This window comes from Aotus nancymaae, unplaced genomic scaffold, assembly GCF_030222135.1.
Source record: "Aotus nancymaae isolate 86718 unplaced genomic scaffold, 86718_ANA_hifiasm-v0.15.2.pri h1tg000003l, whole genome shotgun sequence".
Lineage (NCBI taxonomy): Eukaryota > Metazoa > Chordata > Mammalia > Primates > Aotidae > Aotus > Aotus nancymaae.
In genome coordinates, this window is record NW_026988414.1 from 69,572,890 (window position 1) to 69,595,990 (window position 23,101).

Genomic DNA, 23,101 nt, shown 5'->3' on the forward strand with positions numbered 1-23,101 from the left:
CATTCATGAGTTATCTTAGCTGGATCTTCTAGGTAACTTGCTGCAGCTTTGACATCAGCGCTTGCTGCTACTTCACTTTGCACTTTTATGTAATGGAGATGGCTTCTGTCCTTAAACCTCATGAGCCAACCTCTGCTAGCTTCCAACTTTTCTTCTGCAGCTTCCTCATCTCTCAGCCTTCATAGAATTGTAGAGTTAAGGCCTTGTTCTGGATTAGGCTTTGGCTTAAGAGAATGTTGTGTTGTGGCTGGTTTGATCTTCTTTTCAGACCACTCAAACTTTCTTCCTTTTTTTTTTTAAATTAATCCTGTGTTCCACTGGAATAGCACTTCTGATTTTCTCCAAGAACTTTTCCTTTGCATTCACAATTTGGCTAACTGGTGTAAGAGATTTTCAGCCTATCTCAGCTTTTGACATGTTTTTCAGCCTATCTCAGCTTTCAACATGCCTTTCTCACTAAGCTTAATCATTTCTAGCTTTTGATTTAAAGTGAGAGACTTGTGACTCATTTTTTCACTTGAACACTTAAGAGACCATTGTAGGGGTTATTCACTGGCCTAGTTTTAATATTGTTGTGCCTCAAGGCAAAGGGAGGCCCAAGCAGAGGGAGAGAGATGGGGGAAGTGCCAGTGAGTGGAGCAGTCGGAACACAGATTTGTTGATTAAGTTTGCCATCTTATATGGGCACAGTTTGTGGTGCCTCAAAACAATTACAATAGTAATATCATAGATCACTGATCACAGATAATCATAACAGATATAATGATAATGATAAAATTCAAAATGTTGTGAGACCTACCAAAATGTGACATAGAGAGGAAGTAAGAACGTGCTGTTGGAAAAACGGCCCTGATAGACTTGGTTGATACAGAATTGCCACAAACCTTCAATTTGTAAAATTAAAATAAAGCACAATATCTGCAAAGCATGATAAAATGAGGCATGCATGCACCTTATTTTTTCTTGTTTTAATTTCTTTCATTTCTCCTACAAATTTAAACATAAATATTCCATAGTCGTTATCAAGTTATTATATTTTCTTAATTTTTTGGCAGTTCTACATCTGTTGCCTGAAAGTTCTACTGACTGTTACTCATGGTAATTTTTTCTTTATAGTTTAGTAGTTTGGAATAGTCAGGATGTTGCAAAGCCTGAGTTGAATTCGCGTCCTTCCAGACAGTTTTGCCAGGAGTATTAGGGTCACGAATGCCAGGCACCATTTTTTTATGAGGGGTCTTTTTAGATCATGTTTGTGATGTAAATTTGAACTGTAAATTCCAGTGAGGGAAAGCCTATGGTTATGAAATTGGGGCTTTAAAAAAATTTCCTCAAAGCTGTTAAATCTAGCTCTCCTAGATTATAAAGACTGGACATCTCCCTAATTAGTCAGCATATCAGTGCCTTCTTACTGGTCTGGTTTTAAGTTCCCTTTCAGTTTTTTCTCTAGGGTATTACGACAGTGTGTAGAAGAAAATCAAACTGGAAGAGTAAGATGAGGCTGAATTGACTGATATTTATTGCTGTGTAATGAGTAGTAAACAAGTACAAAAACCAGATAAGTACATTAATGCCTTTGGGTAACAAAGCCAAGTAATGGACTTGGACTTTTTTTTGTTGGCATTTATATATATGATTAGAGTTTAATATATGGCTTGCAGCTATTAGTCCTCATATAATATGTGTCTGTGTCACAAAGTGATGAGTGAAGCAAGTATTTTGGAATTAACTTAATAAATCTTTTTATAAAAAGGAATACTTTGTTTTTTGTATCCAAACTTGTTTGATGCTTTGTGAATAAATCTGTTTACAGCTCTCAAAGTTAGAATAATTATCCCTATGTATTTTTACTCTAACTTGTTTTGTATGAAAGCCTACATTGTAAAATTAGGATAGCTGTGATTTTATTATACTCATATTTGCCCTACTTGGTACATGCCTAAATCCTTATCTGTTCACCTTTTTTCTTCCTTATTCCTCTAGAGGAAGCTGCTCTAAAAATAGCTTCAGTGATAGATGGTCCCCACATGGTCAGATTGTTGAATCATTTAGTTCTTTTTTTTTTCTTTTTTTAGACAGTCTTACTCTGTCCCCCAGGGTGGAGTGCAGTGCAGTGGCATGATCTTGGCTCATTGCAACCTCTGCTTCCTAGGTTCAAGCAATTCTCCTGTCTTAGCCTCCTGAGTAGCTGGGACTACAGGTGCATGCAACCATGCCCAGCTAATTTTTGTATTTTTAGTAGAGATGGGGTTTCACCATATTGGTCAGTCTGGTCTCGAAATCCTGACCTCCCCCACCTCAGCCTCCCGAAGTGCTGGGATTACAGGTGTGAGCCACTGCTCCTAGCCATTTAGTTCTTTTATGAAGTTTAGGGATATGGACAGCAGTTCCTGAGCAGAGTAGGACAAGCATTTTTCTCAGAAGACAAGTCAGTATTTTTTTGAAAAATAATTATAATCCTCTCAAATAATCATGTGATAAATAATTTTCTTTTTTTATTTTTAAAAGGATTATATTTTCCAAATACATAAAATAGTCTTGAGTTTTACTTCAAAAATGTTTTGAATATTATTTTCAGTATGTTTTATTAAATGTAATACATTTAAGATAATGAATAAATTAATAACAGATGAGCTATAAATATTCCCCTACATGTAAACAATTTATTTCATTTTTTTCCTCTCGTCTTAGGTATGTTAGTATTCTGTCTGCTTTGTTATAGTTTCTCTAACACACTGAAATAGTTACCTTCAGAATAAAAACATTTTATTTCTTTTTTTTTCTCTCATCTTAGGTATGTTGGCATTCTATCTGCTTGTTATAGTTTCTCTGATGCTGAAATAGTTACCTCCAAAAATAGTTATCTTCTGAAATAGTTACCTCCAAAAATAGTTATCTTCTGAAATAGTTACCTCCAGTTACCCCTCCAGTGTTAGGAGTATTTAATGCTTGACTGTAAAATAAATACTTTTTCTTAAAGAGATGAGAATTTAGCTTCCTTACATTATCCCTGAGCCCCATTTCCACTTTCCCCATCATTCCAAAATAATTTTTAGATAAGCAGATTATTGAGTGCTGGCTCCTCCAGAGTGCCACCAGAATGATTATTTGATAAAGCAAAGGAGAAATTATTTCTGGCAAGTAAAAGCACACTACCTTGATATTTCCTTGGCTGTATCTTCAAAGGCAAAGACAGGAGATTTAGTTTGAAATTTCTTGGGGTTCTGGTTTAGGATGGGTCTTTCAATGCAGGGGCTAATGAAAATGGATACATTTATGATCAAATAGATTAGGATGATTGACAAAGCAAGGTGAGGTTTTCAAAGTGAGTCTTAGACCATGGTGTTAAACTTTTGTTTTCCCTGAGATTAATAACTGTCTCAATTTAGAGTTTGTTTAACTATCATTAATTAATTTCCAAACTCTTCAACAGAACGTAAAATTCTTCTCTGTGTGGGCAAAGACTTTAGGTGATGTATGTTTCATTTTTATCTCTTGGAGATACCCTTCCAGAGCCTCCTGTCCTCTGTCTATTGTAGCTTGGTTGCATTTAGCCCTGCTATACAGATTTCATCCTTGGATTTCTCTTTGCCTCTCTAGATGATGAATTGTACTCCCTGGATCTTATATATATCCCATCCTTTGTTTACTCTCTCATATTAGAGGAGCCATCCCCTAGTAATTTTTAACAGGTCTTTCTTCTGTAAGTAATACATGCATAGGCTAGGCGTGGTGGCTCATGACTGTAATCCCAGCCCTTTGGGAGCCAAGGCAGGTGGATAACCTGAAGTCAGGAGTTTAAAACAGCTGACCAACATGGAGAAACCCTGTCTCTACTAAAAATACAAAATTAGCGGGGCATGGTGGCACATCCTGTAATCCCAGTTACTTGGGAGGCTGAGGCAGGAGAATTGCTTGAACCCGGGAGGCAGAGGGTGCGGTGAGCCAAGATTGCACCATTGCACTCCAGCCTGGGCAACAAGAGCAAAACTCTGTCTCAATAAATAAATAAATATAATAATGCATGCATAAATAATTGATATGGTAAATATGGTATTTTCTTTTTATCTATTGTAATGCTAGAATTTCACTACAAAAGTATATCACAGAATTGCTAGGAAAATTGGAGAAAACTTAACATTTTATTACAGAAATGAAATTTGGAATAACAAAAAATGATTGTGGGTAATTATTTGCTTTTTAAAGTTCTGGAAAGGCTATCTATGTAAATGATTATAAAGATATATAGAATTAAATTCTGTATTTTAGTGTTTCAACTTGTGAATATTTTTTATAACTCTATCAGGCAATAACATTTAATGATTTTGAAAATTTCATAAAGACTTGTGGTAAAATTTTGTCTCATAAACAAAGATTAAATAATTATAATATTGTAGTTTCATCAAATAAACTTAAAGAACCTTTTTCTCACAAATCATATCCTGATAGAATTTGAGTTTTATATTTTAATAGAAAAAAGTTATGTCTCAGAAGGTGTTTATAATTTCTGAAGATGATATGCTGGAGCTCAAAGGGACAAATGTATTTTTTAAATGAGATGCCTTGATTTAAAAATGTATTTTTAAAGGCTGCTGCCTCTCAGTTTCTCCCAGTTGAGTGTCAGTAGCAATTACTGTGTCCAGAAATATCTCAGGTAGATTCCCGGAAGAATTCGGGAGAAGAGATTTCCCCAGGAATACAGAGAGGGCTTTCAGTCTGGCTGTGACTTCATGTTTCTAGAGAGCAGATAGGCAGTAGGCTATCCTTTGGAAACTAGGGCCCTGGAATGAAATGAGCCCTACCACTAGTCCATCACTTCTCCTCTATTTGTGGGAATATCAGAGAGAAGTAGCTGAAAGGGATGATTTCAGAAGTTTGCCAACATATGAAGTATATCACCCACTGAGGAGAATTTGGCTGCCCTCCTGTTTCTGCAGACTTACTCCTTGACCATGAAAAGCTCTAAAAATCATTTTCTCACATCTGCAGAATAGGCTTTTTTGGGGTGGGCCTGAGAATGCTAATGTCAAATGAATGTTATACATAGCCAGTGTTTTGATCATGGGCTGCTGCATTCGTTTTACACTGTTTAGGGTCTAACGGGTTGAGAGAAGTTTAGAGAATAGTACATAGGGAAGGTAGAGAAACAAGGCGGCTTCATTTTTCCTTTGCTTTCTGAAAAACCATAAAAAAGTATCTCTGTCTTAATTCTATCACTTTTATGTTTTCTTTGGATAACAAACTTAAAAAAAATAAATACAGCATTTTGGAGAAAGCTAGGTTTGTCTATAATTTTAATGCACTTGCCTAAACTCTTACTCGCGTCTTAGAAATGGTAGTTTTCAAATGGTGGGAAGAAAAGGAGGGAGGAAGAAAGATAGTGATTTATGGAAACAGTAAAACAAGTTTTGATTTAGGTTTAAATATCGGTCACAATGACATGTAAAATATACTTATTTTTGTATTATTCAAATCAATATAACTGAGAATTACTGCAAATCATACTGCCCTTAAAAATGAAAAGCATTTTGTATGAGAAGTGGCAGTATGTAATACTTTGAGGAGCAGAGCACCGGAAGTCGGGACAATTGGAATCTTGCCCTGTCTCAGCCTCTAGGGACAGTATGTACTCCTGGGCCACCTTCCCACCACATCCTTATTCTTCCCCTGCAATAACCTCAACTGGTCACTTTTCCTAGGAGAATAATAAGGTTGTAGACTTGGTAATTACTAAGCTTCTGTGAGATTCTGTTACTCCATTATATATAAATCTTTTCAGAAGGTTTATATCTTTTCATTAAATGAAATTAGGTAGCTTTTTCTTGTGTTTATCTTTTGGTTTTTTAAAGAATAATTTGGTCCTAAACAATTCAATATTTGTTAAGGTTAACTGTATTTAAACAGCAGAGATATGCTTTTGGGGTGGTGTACATAACTATAACAGGGTAGATTTCCTATTGTAAGAACCTCTGATATGAGCTGAGATGGGGAATTGCCCTTACAGTGCCCTTCAGTGACACTTACTATGATTTACTTTTAGTTTTATGGGGGAATCATTAGTATATTGGTTCATTTGTAACTGGTGGTTTATTGCCAAGGTTTTGAGAATAGTGAGTTAAATGGCTTTAAAATTCTCACTATTGTTTAGAAGGCTAATTGTGTAAATTTAAATTTTAAAGCTTTTGAATGGCTTCTCTTTAACAGTGATTTTTAACAAATGTTTGATCATACTATATTTGTGCTACAGTTGAAATGCTGAAGTAGCATTTTGGCATCTTTCCCAAAAGCATGCTTAAAGAGGCGCGGCAGCATCTCTCCCTGTCTCCTCAGTGCTTTTTACCTTGCGAGTGGTGCAGCTTGTTCTGCGGATGTACTGAAACCCTCCCCTTTAATCTGCAGTGGAGGAGAATGGAGCTCACTGTCCAGTAGAAATCAATGATGTAGCAATGTTGCAGTAAATAGAAATGATTATATATTTCAATAGCTTAGCAAGAAGACATTTATAATAGTTTTTTCTTTCATCTGATTCATTTTTGCTTTCTGTTTTCTTCCAGAGAGATGTGGATAATTTGCCCTGCCTCCAACATTTGTTTCTCAGCTTCAACAATATATCTAGGTAAGTGGAAACTCCCAAGTTGTCATTTATTATAACTTGATTATATGGGTTCTAGCGCTGTAGATTAAAATTGTAAATACCTTGGAGAATTTTACTGTCATGGGAGATTTTAAATTAGAAAATGATAAGGCAAAGTTCTTTGTGGGAAAGCAAAGCTCTTGTGTGTATTCTTGCCTGTAATGCTAACATGATGAAATTAGTATAGCATGTGCTTTTGATTGAATTATGCTTTAGAGTTGCTCTTTTGTAAAACATGAGTACATGGAAATTTCAACATATATTTTGCTGTCCTTTGTTTGACATTCATGGCATTGGTCAGTTGAATTAGAATTTCATAAATTATCAGCTGTAATTTATAGAGCTACTAAGCAATTTTAATTCAGCAGGCTATATTTGTCACTGAGCCACTTGCTAATTAGGCCAAACTGCCATCTAACTTAGTATCTCTACTTAGAATTAATGCTGCTAAGAGACAGTGGATTAGAATATAGAAATGTATAAATTTAGTTTTCCAATGATTTGAAGCATATCATCCTTTATATTGTGGTAATGTCTCATTCAGTGTCTATGTGAAAGATTTCAGAATTGGAACTGAGATGTACAGTAAGACTTTGCAATGTGAAAGGGCCCCTACTTTTCCCTAATTCTTTCCTTCTCCTCCTTCCCAGGAGCCACTTAGCTTGAAAAAAAAAAAAAAACTGAGGGCTTTTTAATGCCCTCAGTTCTTTCTTTAGTTTCACCTCAAGGCTGTTCTCTGAATCTGATTTTATAAGAGGGTAAAAATATATATATATAAAGATTTAGAGCATATCTTTTTCTGAACTCCAGGTCTATGCTTCTGTATTAAAAACCAGTTTAATTTGTATGTTGTCTGTTGGCATGTTTTTTGCATGTCCTCCATCAGAATTGTTTTAACCCAAGCATCCTGAACTGTGTCTCTAGAAGACAGAAATTATCCAAAGACAGTGAACTTTGCAAATAGACATTATTTTGAAGAAAATACTGTTACTCTTTTCTTTTTTTCTCTTCTGTGGAAAAAAATATTAAAGTTTTTTTTGATAGACTTTTCATATTCTTCTCAGTGTATTTTGAATGCAACATTCCAGCTGCCATTCTATCTTGGGGAGGTAGAATTTCTTTTCAATGGCAATGGAAGGGACACTCATTTTTTTTAAGGGAATTTCTTTCTAAAAATCATTTATAACTCTTAAGAGAAGATAGTCACTCATTTTTCCAATATGTGAAATACTTGCTGTTTAAAATGCTGCAAACTTTTGGATTCCCTCAACCTGTGGTGGAACTCATTACTTCTTTTGCTTCTTGTTTATGGGGAGTAATTTAAAGAGAGATATACATTTGATTATATAGAGTTATGATGTTCCCAGGTCCCCAGAACGTCTGAATTTTTAACTCTTAAACTCCTAGCTCTGTGGGAAGTTGGTTTTGGTTGCCTGTATCTGGGAAGTGTTCTTCTCAACCTGGAAAGGAATTCCGCTCACTCAGCAAAATAAAGTTAAGATTAATGAGATTGTTATTTATAACTTTCTTTAAAAAGTGTGATTTCTCAAGAAAATAGAGATAGAAGTCAGCCAACAATTTTAAGGCTTTTATTCTCTCCACAATTACTTTCTCTGTGTTTCTATGTAGCTTTCACCATATACCTTCTTCTCATGTTTCCAGCAGGTCTGCTTTTGAGGCACAGTGCATTTCCTGCTCTATTCTTGTTGATGCTTGTGGTCCAGGAGTTGGTATAGCAAATATATTGGGTCTGAGGGGGGGCAAACCAGAGACAGCAACCTTGAAAACATTTCTGTGAACTTTACTCAAGATACAAATATCTCAGATAGCTGGGCTGTCAGATAACCTGTAGTGAAAGCTACAGTATATATTCAGGGCACAATTGTTCTTCTGTATCCTGCCATAATAGAGTTCCCAGGTTTTACAGTGCCAGCTTTCTGGGGCCTATGCTCCATGGACCCTAATTCAGTAGTTTTAGGTAGGGCTCAGGAATTTGTACCTTTATTTTAAAAATGCAACTGACTCAAAAATACCAATGGCTTGTGTTTTTCACACTTCAGGTCAAAAACCACATAGGGATCCTAGGATCAGTTTAGTGATTTACAACCAGGTACATTAAAATGGAATGGAAAATATCAGAATTTGTCACACATTTTAAGAGCATATACTGTTTCATAAAAATTTTCCAGTTTTAATTATATATGGGTATGTCTATATATGCATATGTATGTATGTTATTTTACTATAGACAATGTGGAAACTGGGTTACAATGTTAAAATGTTTGTTACTATGGGTTAGATGAAAAAATTTGAAAAATTTTGTGAGATCTTACCACATGCATATATAGCTTCTTATTATTGCAGTGTTAGAGTTTATCATACTTTTATTTTATATTGTCTCTTCTATTAGACTGTAAACTTGACAAAGGCAGAAGAATATGTCTATTCTGTTCACTACAGCCTCTTCAGCATCTAAAATGTATGTGTTCTTAGTACAGGTATTACTCGTTATATTTAAAAGATTTAGAAGGAGAATTTAACTCCTCAAAAAGAAATGTTTTTCTGTGTGATCTAAGAACTCTTTTTGGTGGATCCTTTTTTATGTTTTTTATTTTACTAGGTCATTTAGTCTATGTTTAATGAGCAGACTTGTGAAGTTTAAAGCTGTAAGTAAATCAAAGTTCTCTTGGCAGTTGTTTTGGGCTTCCAGCTTAATTTACTGATTTGTCAGTAAGGATCTTGCCCAAAATTTCTAGAGAAACTAAACCTTTTATTTGTGCAGTGGGGTATATCGGGGTAGGGCGTGGGTGTGGTATGCCAAGGTGTTTTTAAACAATGTGGAGGTGCCTTGTCAATAATGCATTTAAAAACAATAAAACTGAGAAAAATAGTGTTGCTTTTTATTATCACTGTGCACTGGAATTTCTAACCTATGTCACTGATAAAATACTCTTCTCTGTCAGGGTGGACCTGTCATACCTCTTTTCTTACTTTAGTAAGACCATGTTATTTGGACTCAGCTTTTTCTTTATAATGTCACTGAAAATTTTAAAGATTTTCTTTTTTTTGTTGTTTTGAGGAAGGAATGCTGTTTTAAAGTCTCTAATGACCTTTGTTAGTAATTATAGTATGGTTAAAGGTCAATGAAGCACATGCTTTGGGGTGTGACTTGCCTTCATCACTATTCTCCAAGGCATGATAATCCTCTCTGAAAATGGTTTATCATTTTATCTTTATCAAGAAATCACTCTCCTTGCATTTTTCTCAAGCTATGTTTCAACTTGATAAGTCACCCTATATCAATTATATTTCTAGAAAAGAATCTATTTCTCTTTAGGAAAACTTAAACTGCCCTGCAGTTGTCTCATTTAGTACTAGTTGGTATTTTAAGAGGGAAATTATTTCACTGACCTTCAGAAGGTATTGATATTTTTTATGAGCTCAGGTTGTTAGATAGTATTCCTATAGTTGAGATATAAGGTTTTACTCTTGTGCCTTCTAGGATTGCAAGTGTCACTTATGTTACTTTGGCTTGAAGGAAATTCATTTCCCTTAGTTCTAGTGTGCAGCTTATTGTTAGAATGCCTTTACTTTTCCTTTGTTAGAAGATAACCAATGATATGCAAATCTTCTTACTGAGTTAAACAGAGGAAATCAACTACTGACAGATCTTTTCTGACCATCTGCTACTGTAACATATCTATATTTGCTTTGTTATGACAGTAAACACAGATTTGTATATCTGAGGTAGACTGATTATTTACCTGCAGAGTATGTTGTGTTAGTTTCCCATGCTCCATTTTACCCCATGGTGCTATGTGATAAATGCAGATGTTGCCTGCGTGTATGAAGAGGGGCCTGTAGGACATGAGAGAAACCCTAAATTATTAATCTTGGAGCTTATATAGAAGCTGCTTACACAACTGCACCTTCTCCCCTCCAGGGCAGAAAGAGAGAACACAGAGAGAAACTGAGACCTTATCTTCCTAGTAAACAAATCCTCTATGAAGAGAAAAGTCAAAGGTGTTTTGGCCAATAATCTTTTGGAATATAAACAAATCGTTCCACATTTTGTTACCTTTTGCAATGTAAACACATAGTTCTTAGAGATAAATTTCCATATTACACTCTCTTTTTTTTCTTTGAGACCTAGTCTTGCTGCTCTGTCACCCAGGCTGGAGTGCAATGGTGTGATCTCAGCTCCCTGCAACCTCTGCCTCCAGGGTTCAAGCAATTCTCCTGCCTCAGCCTCCCGAGAAGCTGGGACTACAGGCACACACCACCACACCCAGCCTATTTTTGTAATTTTAGTAGAGACAGGGTTTTACCATGTTGGTCATGCTGATCTCAAACTCCTGACCTCAGATGATCCACATACCTTGGCCTCCCAAAGTGCTGGGATTACAGACATAAGCCACCACACCTGGCCTAAATTTCCATATTGTTCTTATTATTTCTATCTGTTCAATCACCCTTTAAAGTGCCAATTTTCTTTGCTCAGAAAGCCCTTACAATGGCATGGCAGAAACATGAAAATATTCACATTGTTTCTTGACATATAGTCGCCTTACACCTAAGGCATGGCCTTTCTTGGACTTCAAATATATAATCTGGGTGTTGATTGAGGTCTCTTCACTCTATTTGGTTGGAATTATGATGTCTCCCAGTTCCCTGTGACCCATAGATACTATTATCTCACAGCCCCTCAATAGTTATATTTTGCTAGGCTTTGTGGAATTGTACCCTGTGTACCCATATCCTAATATTTAGCCAAATACTCAAGAAACCCTTATGCAGACTTCTGGAATTTCTTCTCTGCAAGGTTCCCTCCTCTCCAATCCCCTTCAAATTCCAGTAGCCTCAGCAGACCCAAATTCTGACTACTATTTCATCTATCTAGTGAGACCTCTGTTCTCTCTTTGGATCCACTTCCCTGTGCTATGATCTGGAAAGCACCCTCAGGCAGAAAACCAAGATGAATGTGGCTTTTATATGTCTGTCTTCTTTCAAAGATCACAGCCCTGAGATGTCTGTTGTTCAACATCTGCTTCATATATTTTGTCCAGTTTCATAGTTGTTTACATTGGGAAGGTGAGTCTGATGCTGTCATGGCAAAAATTGCAAGCTCTATCTACCAGATTTTCAAATTGTCGTGACCATCTCTGCCATTTACTTGTCAAGTACTTAAAGGATATGAATTCCCTTTAAATCAAGAATACATTATTTCTGTATCTAACAACGTGTGTGTTTGTGTGTGTGTGTGTGTGTGTGTGTGTGTTTGTCTAGGTTATTAGATGGGTTGAATTTGTTTCCTTTATATTTGTTTTTAGTGTTAAAGATGACATTTTTTTAGAGGGCTGAAACTCAGCTTGTTCAGGAAGGAAAATAATTGCCTGATCTTTAAGGACACTGGGCTTGGTTAAAAGAGGAGGATATTTTCTTCTTTAAAAAATCTTGCTTGCAAGCCAGGCGCAGTGGCTCACGCCTGTAATCCCAGCACTTTGGGCAGCTGAGGCAGGCAGATGACAAGGTCAAGAGATCGAGACCATCTTGGCCAACATGGTGAAACCCTGTCTCTACTAAAAAATACAAAAATTAGACAGGTGTGTTGGCAGACGCCTGTAATCCCAGCTACTTGGGAGGCTGAGACAGGAGAATTGCTTGAACCCAGGAGGCGGAGGTTGCAGTGAGCTGAGATCGCACCATTGCACTCCAGCCTGGCAACAGAGTGAGACTCAGTCTCAAAAAAAAAAATTTTGCTTGCATGCAAGTAAGGAAGTTGGGATTCTCCATAAGGAGGATACTTCTGGAAGCGAAACAGTTAGGTTTGTTTATCCTGGATATGCAGTAGGGTATCGCAGTGACTTAATTGTATACCCCAAAATATCTTAAAGAGTAGTAATTCAGAACTGTCAACTAGTCTCTGGGCATTGTTTGGTTTTGTGTTTTTAAACATTTTTAAAATGAACAAATAAAATTTGTATGTATTTGTGGTGTATAAGATGTTTTGATATATATATACATTATGAAATGACTAAAACTAACCTATATGTTACCTCATATAATTAACTTTTTTTGTAAAAAAATCTTGAAGATTTTATTAAAGAACATTTAAAGTCTTAGTAATTTTCAAATATATGATACATTGTTATTAAATTATTAAATATAATCACCATATTGAATTAATTCCTGCTGTCTAACTGAAATTTTGTATCCTTTGACCAACATCTCCCCAATCACCCTACGTGACCACAGCCCCTGATAACTACCATTCTATTTTCTGCTTCTGTGAGTTCTACTTTTTTAGATTCCACATATGAGTAAGATCATGTTGTATTTGTCTTTCTGTGTCTGGCTTGTTTCATTTAGCATAATATCCTCCAGGTTTGTCCATGTTGTCAAAAGTAACAGGATTTACTTCTGTCTGAAGCTAAATCGTATTCCACTGTGCATATATACTACATTTTCTTTATCCATTCATCTGTTTAAGGATGCTTAGATTAATTCCATGTCTTGGTTTTTGTGAATAATGCTGCAGTGAACATGAGAGTACCAATACCTTTTCAACATGTTAATTTTGTTTCCTTTGGAATATACCCAGAAATGGGATTGCTAGTTCATATGGTAGCTCTAATTTTAAATTTTTTAGGAACCTCCATACTCTTTTTTATAATGATTGTACTAATTTACATCACCACCAACAATGTACAAGGGTTTTCTTCTCTCCACATCCTCACTGACACTTATCTTCTGATTTTTGATAATACCCATCCTAACAGGTGTGAGATGATATCTCATTGTGGTTTTAATTTAATGAATTTCCTTGATTTTTTTTTTTAATCTATAGTTTGGCCATTTGTAATCCTCTTTTGGGAAATGTCTATTCTAGTCCCTTTTTGTTTTCAGAAAACATCCTTTTTATAGCTTAAAAAGAAGTAGACAATGTCACTTGTAGACCCCCAGGTTAGAGACCATGGTTTTTAGTTTAGGAATCTCCTGGGAAGCACTGAGTAAATGTGTAAATGAGATTAATAATATTTTTCTGCTAGTTTCTTCGAACTTGTTTTTGGGGCTCTCTTTTTGGCATTTCATGGGTATTGGCTTATTGTTCTCCAAAATTACCCACTTCAGGGATTATGAGTGATGCCAGTTTTTCATAGGTGGGTGAGTTTAGGATCTAAGATTATCTTAGGGATATCTTGAGGATGTTTTGTTTTTACCTCAATAGTGATAGCTAGTAACTGATCCTCCTCTTTTCTGTCCTTTACAATGTCATTAAAATATCTTCTCTATCTCTTTCATCTAAAGAATTCAAGTTTTTTTCCCCAGTTGGTTATTGAAGAACATTGATTATGCATCTTTGTGTATAAAATACCAAAAAAGGCATTGTGGAGAGTAACAGAAGTTAAATATATGACTTTAGTTTTTTATGAGTATATAACCTAATGACAGAGAACACACAAAGACATAAGTGACAGAAACATTAAAAAAAAAAAAAAAAACCTACCACTTTTGGAAAATCCAACAGCCTGAGAATCACAGTCTGTCACTTAGCAGCTCTAGTATAAAGAATGCTTCGTCCCTGATTGCTCTGGCAGAAGGTTCTAAAGAGACTTAATGTTCAAAATTGTGTCCCTGAACCAGCAGTATTAACATCATTGGGAAGCTTATTGGAAGTCCAGGATCTCAAGCCCTACCCTAGATCTCTGGGTCAGAACTGTCATTTTAAAAGGTGCTCTGGTGACTTAAATGCACGTTACAGTCTGGGAAGCACTGCTGCAGAGGATTCTGATTGTGCTTATTTAGGTCAGGTGCCCACTTGGAATGAATCACCACAGCCAGGGACATACAGGACATACTGAATGCTCAATCCGAGGACATATGGTCCGTATCCCCTAGGACAACAAGAGTGGTATCAGTTTGTGGACTGGGTTTACTACAGGAAAAGGTGTTTTGTTACCAAGGGAAGGGAAGTTGGGCAAGAAGATAACAATAGATGTCCAATAAACTTACTTCCTCTTTCATGCCTTTGCTCACATTAATGTTAGAGCTAGCTGTTCAGTATCTCCTTTACTTTGGGTAATTTCATCCCATTTCCTGTGTGTGTGCATATGTGTGTGCACACGTGTGTGTGTTCGTTTGTGTTCTACTTTCAATCTCCCCCACCCCTTGTTGCCATCTGTCTGCCTGACCTAGATATCAGAGGTTCCTCCTTTTTCCACAGCATGGTTCCCCTGTCCCTCTCAGAGAGTTAATATCTCTCAAATATATATTAACACATTATGGATAAGCACACACATACCTCTGCCTAAATCTAACTTCACTTCATTGCACTCCTGATAGAGCACGTATGCTTTACCCACTGCTTTTCATTCTACCACTAAGGCATTAACTCTTGGAGTCGTGCCTTTCAAAGCTGGGAATATCTGTTAAAATGTATTTGTATTAATATTAGAGGGGGTCATACTTTTAGCCCTCAGGGATTATGATTCCATTAGCAAAGATTTTTTTGCATACAGGGAACAAAAGAGGGATGCAATCCTTTACTATTATTATTTATTTTGATGTTCAAATTTTCTCTGATTTCTCAAGCAGGCTCCTGTAGTCTTTTGATGTATCCTCATTCTTTAAGTACTTCCTTCCTTTCTGGCACAACAAGATGTTCCAGGCTGATTGTATACTTTTACAGTCCTAGCTCCGGAATCAGCCATTTCCCCAAGGAGTTCTAATGATTTTTAGTGGAGAATGCTGTTTAGAAACTAAGATTTGAGTGCAAGGTGTGTTCATCCTTTTTGAGGTATCATTGTGTCTTGGCCATCTCAGTGGATAGAATTAGGAAGTATGCATGTATATATGTGTGTGTGTCTGTGTGTATTTAGATAACTTAGATTGCTGTCATGAACATGATTCTTTGCAGGCCAGGTGATGTCTGTTTCAAGTACTTAACTTTGCCTTTGTAACACAAAAGCAGCCAAAAATAATATGTAAATAAGTGGGCAGAGCTGTGTTTCAATAAAACTTATTTATGGACACTGAAATTTGTATTTCATATAATTTTCATTTATGACGTATTCTTCTTTTGACATTTTTTCCAACCATTTAAAAACGAAGAGGCCATTATTAACTTGTGGGCCACACAAAAACAGATGATAGAGCATATTTGGCCTGTAGGCTGTAGTTTACCAAGCCCTGGTCTTTCTGAAACACTTTAGGTTTACATACAACACACAGACCTATATAGTCGTACACTACATAACAACATTTTGGTCAATGGTGGACCACATTTACAATGGTGGTTACCTGTTACTGTAAAGGAGCTCAAAAACTCGTATTGTCTAGTGACATCATAGCCATCAGAATATCATAGCACAACTCGTTACTTATGTGTTTTTGGTGCTGGTGATGTAAACAAACTTACTGAGCTGCCAGTCATATCAAACCATGGCACCTACAGTTATGTATAGCACACAATACTTGTTAATTATAATAAGTGACCATGTTACTGGTTTATGATTTACTATATAGTTTTCCCTCCGTATCTTTGTGGGATTGCTTCTAGGAACCCACACACCCCCTCCTGTGGATATCAAAATCCACCAATGTTCCCTGATACAAAATGGCATAATATTTGTGTATCACCTATGCACATCCTTCTGTATACTTTAAATCATCTCTAGATTACTTACAATACCTATCACAATGCTTACGCATCACTTCATTTGCATGAATACAACATAGTACTTGGCACACAGTAAATTCAAGTTTTACTTTTTGAAACCTTGTGGATTTTTTTTAAATTTTATATTTGATTTATTTTTAAAATTTTAGGTTCAGGGGTACACGTGCAGGTTTGTTAATTTATTTTTTATTATACTTTAAGTTCTGGGGTACATGTGCAGAAAGTACAGGTTTGTTACACAGATATACACGTGCCATGGTGGTTTGCTGCACCCATCAACCTGTCATCTACATTAGGTATTTCTCCTAATGCTATCCCTCCCTTGCCCCCCACCACCTCCAACAGGCCCCAGTGTGTGATGTTCTCCTCTCTGTGTCCATGTGTTCTCATTGCTCAATTCCTTCCTATGAGTGAGAACATGCAGTATTTGGTTTTCTGTTCCTATGTTAGTTTGCTGAGAATGGTTTCCAGTTTCATCCATGTCCCTGCAAAGGACATGCACTCATCCTTTTTTATGGCTGCATAGTATTCCATGGTGTATATGTATGCACACTTTTCTTTAACTGTGCTTTACTCTTTATTACTTGATTATATATTATACATCTTTCTAGTGAAATCAACCTGTCATCTACATTAGGTATTTCTCCTAATGGTATTTCTCCTTGCCCTCCAACAACTGACAGGCCCTGGTGTGTGATGTTCCCCTCCGTGTGCCCATATGTTCTCATTGTTCATCTCCCACTTATGAGTAAGAACATGTGGTGTTTGGTTTTCTGTTCCTGTGTTAGTTTGCTGAGAATGATGGTTTCCAGTTTCATCCATGCCCTGCAAAGGACATGAGCTCATCCTTTTTTATGGCTGCATAGTATTCCATGGTGTATATGTATGTGTACTTTTTTTTAAACTGTGTGTTGCTCTTTAATACTTGATTATATGTTATACATCTTTCTAGTGATTTTATATTTGTCAGTTGTGTATATTTCAGTCCTTGTGAACACACTTGATGATTTATTCTACTGTTTCATTTCACTTCAGCCCTCTAGGCAAATAGTAACTATTCAGAAAAATTCTCACTGATCGATATAAAATAAGTGAACTTTTCATTAATATTATTTTAGAGATCATGGCACCTTACTGGTATAAAAGATGAAAACCCCCTTTTCTAAAGTACTTAGCTTACTTAGAGAAGGCAAATTTCTAGTTGAAGAGATTTGACTGATATTTAGGAATTGTTAGTTAAATATCTATGTCGTATACATGCATATATGGAAATTTTATTTCTCCGTATTTTATTAAGTAAGCATAAAATGTACTAAAATAGTTTCTTTTCCTTTTGGGATATAAATTTTTATCATTTGGGACAGATTGTTTCTCTATAGGTTCTTTAGCAGATAGGAAGCAGATGTGGCAATGTGAAGAGACTACTATGGGAAGAACAAATGTATGAGTAATCTGGAAAAAGATTAAAGTCAATTATCAATTAAATGTCAGCCTTTGAACCAAAGCTTTTTCATTCTTGGTACTCTGAAGAGATGAGAGCAACAACTGAGTGTTCTTAACCCCTCCACCAAGAAAAAAAAAAAAACGAGAGAGAGAGAGAAAGAACGAGAGAGACTGTTTTTAAAACCGGTATTTCACTATACTTACTGTTCTTTTTCCAGGTTGTTTTTTTTAAAAAACAGTCTGCTTTTGATTTTCTTTGGTTAGGTAAGACATAACCCATCATTAGCCTGTATTTGTACTTAAGAGTAATGTTTTATTTGGTTAGAGAACGTCTTTAAAATCATATGCTCTTTGTTAGTGAGCTTCTAGGAATGTCTGGCATGTTTATTGGTTAAATTCTTGGCAGATGGAAATGAAATTTTGTGAGGAATCTTCTGGATCAAATACAGATTTATTTTTACTTTAATAAAACTATCCAAAGCATAAAGACTCCAGTCTGAATGTCAACACTAGTAGCTGATCTGGGAGCAGTTGCGCAGATAGTACCTGCTGAGGATTGCAGTGATGTCCCCATTCCTGATGCCACTTTTTTGTTGTGCTTGAATTATAGACGTAGACCATATAGGCATCTACAGATCTTTTAGATCTCTGAAGTGCTTCATAATGTGCACTGGGCATACTGTTTTCTTCAATACATGCAAAAGTGCTTCGTATTTAATTAAATGAAGATACTGTTTAGTTTTGTGTGATATCACCCATTATTAGACCAATTCCATTGGCAATTATTAGATCAATTCAATTCCCCAAAGTAATACTTGTGAGACAGGGCTGGGAACAGTTACAATCACTTTAGTTTAAAATTATACTTAGCAATAAGAAACAAATCATAGACTCTATAATGTAGCTTGTAAATAAATAGCAAATAACAAAATTAGAATCTATCCATAACAAAGTTAAGTTTTCTAGCTTGTCCATGCTTTTGTACATATTATTTTCACTTTTAAGTGCATCTGCCTGATTAGTAATATATATTGGGTCATAATGATTCTTAAATATTATATTACCTTTTAAATAATAATTCCAAGAAAAGTGTAAGAAAATTCACTCATTCATTTTCTTAAATCAAGGATAAGTCCTTTGGAATTATTTTAATTCATCACATTTTTTCATTCATTCACCAAAACTTTATTGCACACTTACTAAAGACAGGTCTTAAGTTAGGCATTGGGGCAGTGGTCATAGTACCTTTCTAGTCTTCAAGAACCTTACAGTTTAATTCTATTCAGTTAGATTGAGTATTGAAAAAAAAAATGCTCTTCAACATCTACTGGCTTTGTTGCCTCTGCTCTTCACATTAGTTAACGCCTTAAGGTTGAAATTAGTGAGCCCATCCTATAGTAGCTGGAGGAAAGCTTAGTGAAAACCCTTTTGAAATGTATCTCAATAGCCACTGGCCACCAATGTAACACTGTTCCAGGAAAAGGAGACCTGATAGATGAGAAGATAATCTGTCAAATATACATTTTTTATAATTTAAAATTTCTCTGTGAATCAATTTTTAAAGATATAAGTTACATGTAATAAAATTCACACATTTTAAATGTAGAGTTCAATGAATTTTGACAGAGTATGTACCCTTGTATCCATGACTCTAGTTGTTCACCTGAGAGAGAAACTTGGAAGTTATTCTGGATTCCTTTCTTTATTACATTCAAATGATTACTAATTTCTGTCCATGCTACACTCTAAACTTCCATAGAACCTATCCCCTCTTTACTCTCCTGATCACTGTCTTGGATTTTGATATGTCAAGCCCTTACTGTTTTTCACCTCTATTACTGCAGTCTACTTTATAACTAGCTTTTGACTCTTCTCTCTTTTCTTTTTCTTCTACCCTCCATGATGTTATTAAGCTGTGATTTTTCTAAAATATTATTCTGATCATATGACCCGCCTTAAAATCCCTTCATGACTCTTTACAGTTCCCATTCTCAATTATTGGTTTGATGGTGACATCATTTATCAAATAGAAAATATACTTAGAGAAGCAGATTTGTGGAGAGAAGGTGATGAATTAGTTCACTTTAACAAAGTAGAAGACATAAACCATTGCCTTCAAAAGCATTTTTATTTGATTCAAGCTTTATGTAAATAACTATGGGGGAAGGAGAAAAAACAGCCATCTCAAATACCAGAAACTGTTCTGAGATTTTTATATTGATGAAGAAAATGAATTTTGACAATGCTAGGTAGGAAAATTATGTTTGTTCAAGCTTGTTTATACTTGAAGTGATGATTAAGCTTAAATTTATAAACTCACATTTTCACCTTCATATGCTACTCTGTTACAAATGCCTTCCCATATTTATCTAAACATGTCTCAAACCCTATGAGTTGCATGTAAATTGTGAGATTTACCTTTTAGATTGGTTAAGACAAGCTCCGAAGTGAAATAATTAATAGCAGTGTATCTTTTTACCTTGAGTGTGAGGAAAACATAGAAGAAATATTTACATATGACAATAAAAACAGCAGACTTTTGTCTTGCTGTAGAACTTGCCTCAACCTTGTTAGTACCTATGCTATTTTCTATACTGAGAATATTCTATATCATCCAGCTTTTGTTGACACAGTGTGAAGAGATATTTACTTTAGTGCCTGAATAAAAACTTTATGGTACTGTAAAGTATTGGTAATTTAGTGCCTGAATAAATAAAGTATTTGTAAAGTATTTGTGTACTGAATGAGAATGAGTAATATAAATGAGTTTTACCAAGGTGCTCTGGGTATTATTTAGAAAAGTGATTATTTCTTTAAAAAATGAAAATCCCAATCAAAATCCCACAGGTTATTTATAGGTAACAATTGGATTTTAAAGTTTATATGAAAAGGCTAGACCTAGAATAGTGACACAATACTGAAGAATAAAGTTGGAGGATTCACAGTAACCTTTTTCAAGACTGCTTTGTATAGTTAAAATAAACAGATGATCAAAGTATGATTTCACAAATCACACAGTTTATTGCCATACAAAGAGCTTATCATTTTTCTTCATAATGCTCAAAGAATGGCATAATAACAGGAACAAATATCACAAAGAATATACTCCATAGATAAAGTACAATATCCACATAGCAAATGAGTTCCAATTTAGTTTAGAGTCCAGTTTTTAAAGTCTATTTGCTAAATTAGGATGGAAGCATGCCTCTGTGGATGTAAAGTCTAGTCAAAGTTTGGAGAGTACCTTTCTATAAGTGGTTTCGGGAGAGATGGTTTGATCAACACAGTGCACATGCATGACAACATGCAAGGTCCCTCAATACTAGCAAGCAGTGCCAGTGTTGCTGGGCTTTGGAGAATAGTTCAAAGGCTGACAGAGGGTAACGCTGCTAGTCTTATATTTCGGTCTTTGGAAAAGTGTCTGACATAGAGTTGCCCTGACAAAGCTTAGGTTCTCAATCTGTCAAAATCTTGGGTTTATATGTGTTTTTTTTGTTGTTGTTTTGTTTTGTTTTTTGTTTTTTGTTTTTTTTGAGACGGAGTTTCGCTCGTTACCCAGGCTGGAGTGCAATGGCGCGATCTCGGCTCACCGCAACCTCCGCCTCCTGGGTTCAGGCAATTCTCCTGCCTCAGCCTCCTGAGTAGCTGGGATTACAGGCACGCGCCACCATGCCCAGCTAATTTTTTGTATTTTTAGTAGAGATGGGGTTTCACCATGTTGACCAGGATGGTCTCGATCTCTTGACCTCGTGATCCACCTGCCTCGGCCTCCCAAAGTGCTGGGATTACAGGCGTGAGCCACCGTGCCCGGCCGGATTTATATGTGTTTTTAGAGTCTGGTAGTTGAGCCTAGTAACTCACATATGTGGTCTGATGAGGAGTGATAAAACATTTTCACAAATAGAGGAATTACTCTTCATGTTCTTATCACAGCAAAACGTGTCATTCATGTAGTAAATAAACAAAGTGTTTAAATCATTTCAAAGCTACATAATAAAGATCTCTTATAAAACTACAGTAATCCCTACAGTGTGGTATTGGTTAAAGAGTAGACACATATATCATCGGAACCAAATAAAAGGCCCAGAAATAGACCCAAACAAATACAGTCAGGTGATCTTTGATAAAGGAGCAAAAGCAATTCAATACAGAAAGGATAGTCTTTTCAACAAACGGTACTGGAATGATTGGATGTCCATGTGAAAAAAAAAGTAGTATAGACATGGACCACATACCTTTCACTAAAATAACTCAGAACGGATCATGGACTTAAATGTACAAAACAAAACTATTAAACTTCTTTTCTTTGAGATGGAGTCTTGCTCTGTCACCCAGGCTGAAGTGCAGTAGCATGATCTTGACTCACTGCAATCTCTACCTCCCAGGTTCAAGCGGTTCTCCTGCTTCAGCCTCCCGAGTAGCTGGGATTATAGGCACCAGCCACCACACCTGGCTAATTTTTGTATTTTTAGTAGAGACCGGGTTTCACCATCTTGGCCAGACTGGTCTCAAACTCCTGACCTCGTGATCCACCCACCTCAGCTTCCCAAGCTGCTGGGATTACAGGCATGAGCCACTGCACCGAGCCAAACTATTAACTTCTAAAGAAAACTTAGGAGAAAATCTAGACAGCCTTGGATTTGGCAATTAGCGTTTAGAGGCAGGACCAAAAGTAGGATCCATGAAAGAGAAAATTGTTAAGTTGCGCATCATTAAAATTAAAAACATCTGTCCTCTGAAAGACACTGTTAGGAGAATGAAAAGACAAACCACAGACTGGGATAAATATTTGCAAAACATATATCTGATAAAAGACTTGTATCCAAATTTTTAAAAAAATCTTAAAATTCCACAGTAAGAAAAGAAAGAATCCAATTTAAAATGGGCTAAAGAGCTGAAAACAGAAAGAAGATACACAAATGGCAAGTATGTGTATGAAACGATGCTCAGCATCTTTTGTAATTAGGGAATTGCATATTAAAACAATGAGATACCACTACACACCTCTTGGAATGGCTGAAATCCTAGAACGCAAATGCCAAATGCTGGTGAGGATGGGGAGGTGTTAAGATTGCAAGATGATACAGCCACTTTGGAAGACAGTTTGGCAGTTTCTTACAAAGCTAAAATAAACATAGTCAGCAGTTATACTCTTAGTTATTTATCCAGTTGAAAACCTATGCCCACACAAAAAGTTGCAGGTGAATATTTACAGCAGCTTTATTCATAATCAACAAAAACTGGAAGCAGCCAAGATGTCCTCAATATGTGAATGGTTAAAGAAACTATGGTACATCTATACAATGGAATATTACTCAGTGATAAAAAGAAATGAGCTATGAAGCCAC

General features: G+C 35.9%; 1 protein-coding gene across 2 annotated transcripts in view; it reads left to right on the forward strand.

Moving 5' to 3' along the window:
• LRRC49 (leucine rich repeat containing 49) overlaps window positions 1-23,101 on the forward strand; it is a 139,173-nt gene that overhangs the window by 47,366 nt on the left and 68,706 nt on the right. For both annotated transcript variants that reach the window (XM_012451310.3, XM_012451311.2), the window contains exon 8: window positions 6,552-6,613. In XM_012451310.3, coding sequence (XP_012306733.1) covers window positions 6,552-6,613 — 62 coding nt within the window. The remainder of the gene's footprint in view (window positions 1-6,551; window positions 6,614-23,101) is intronic.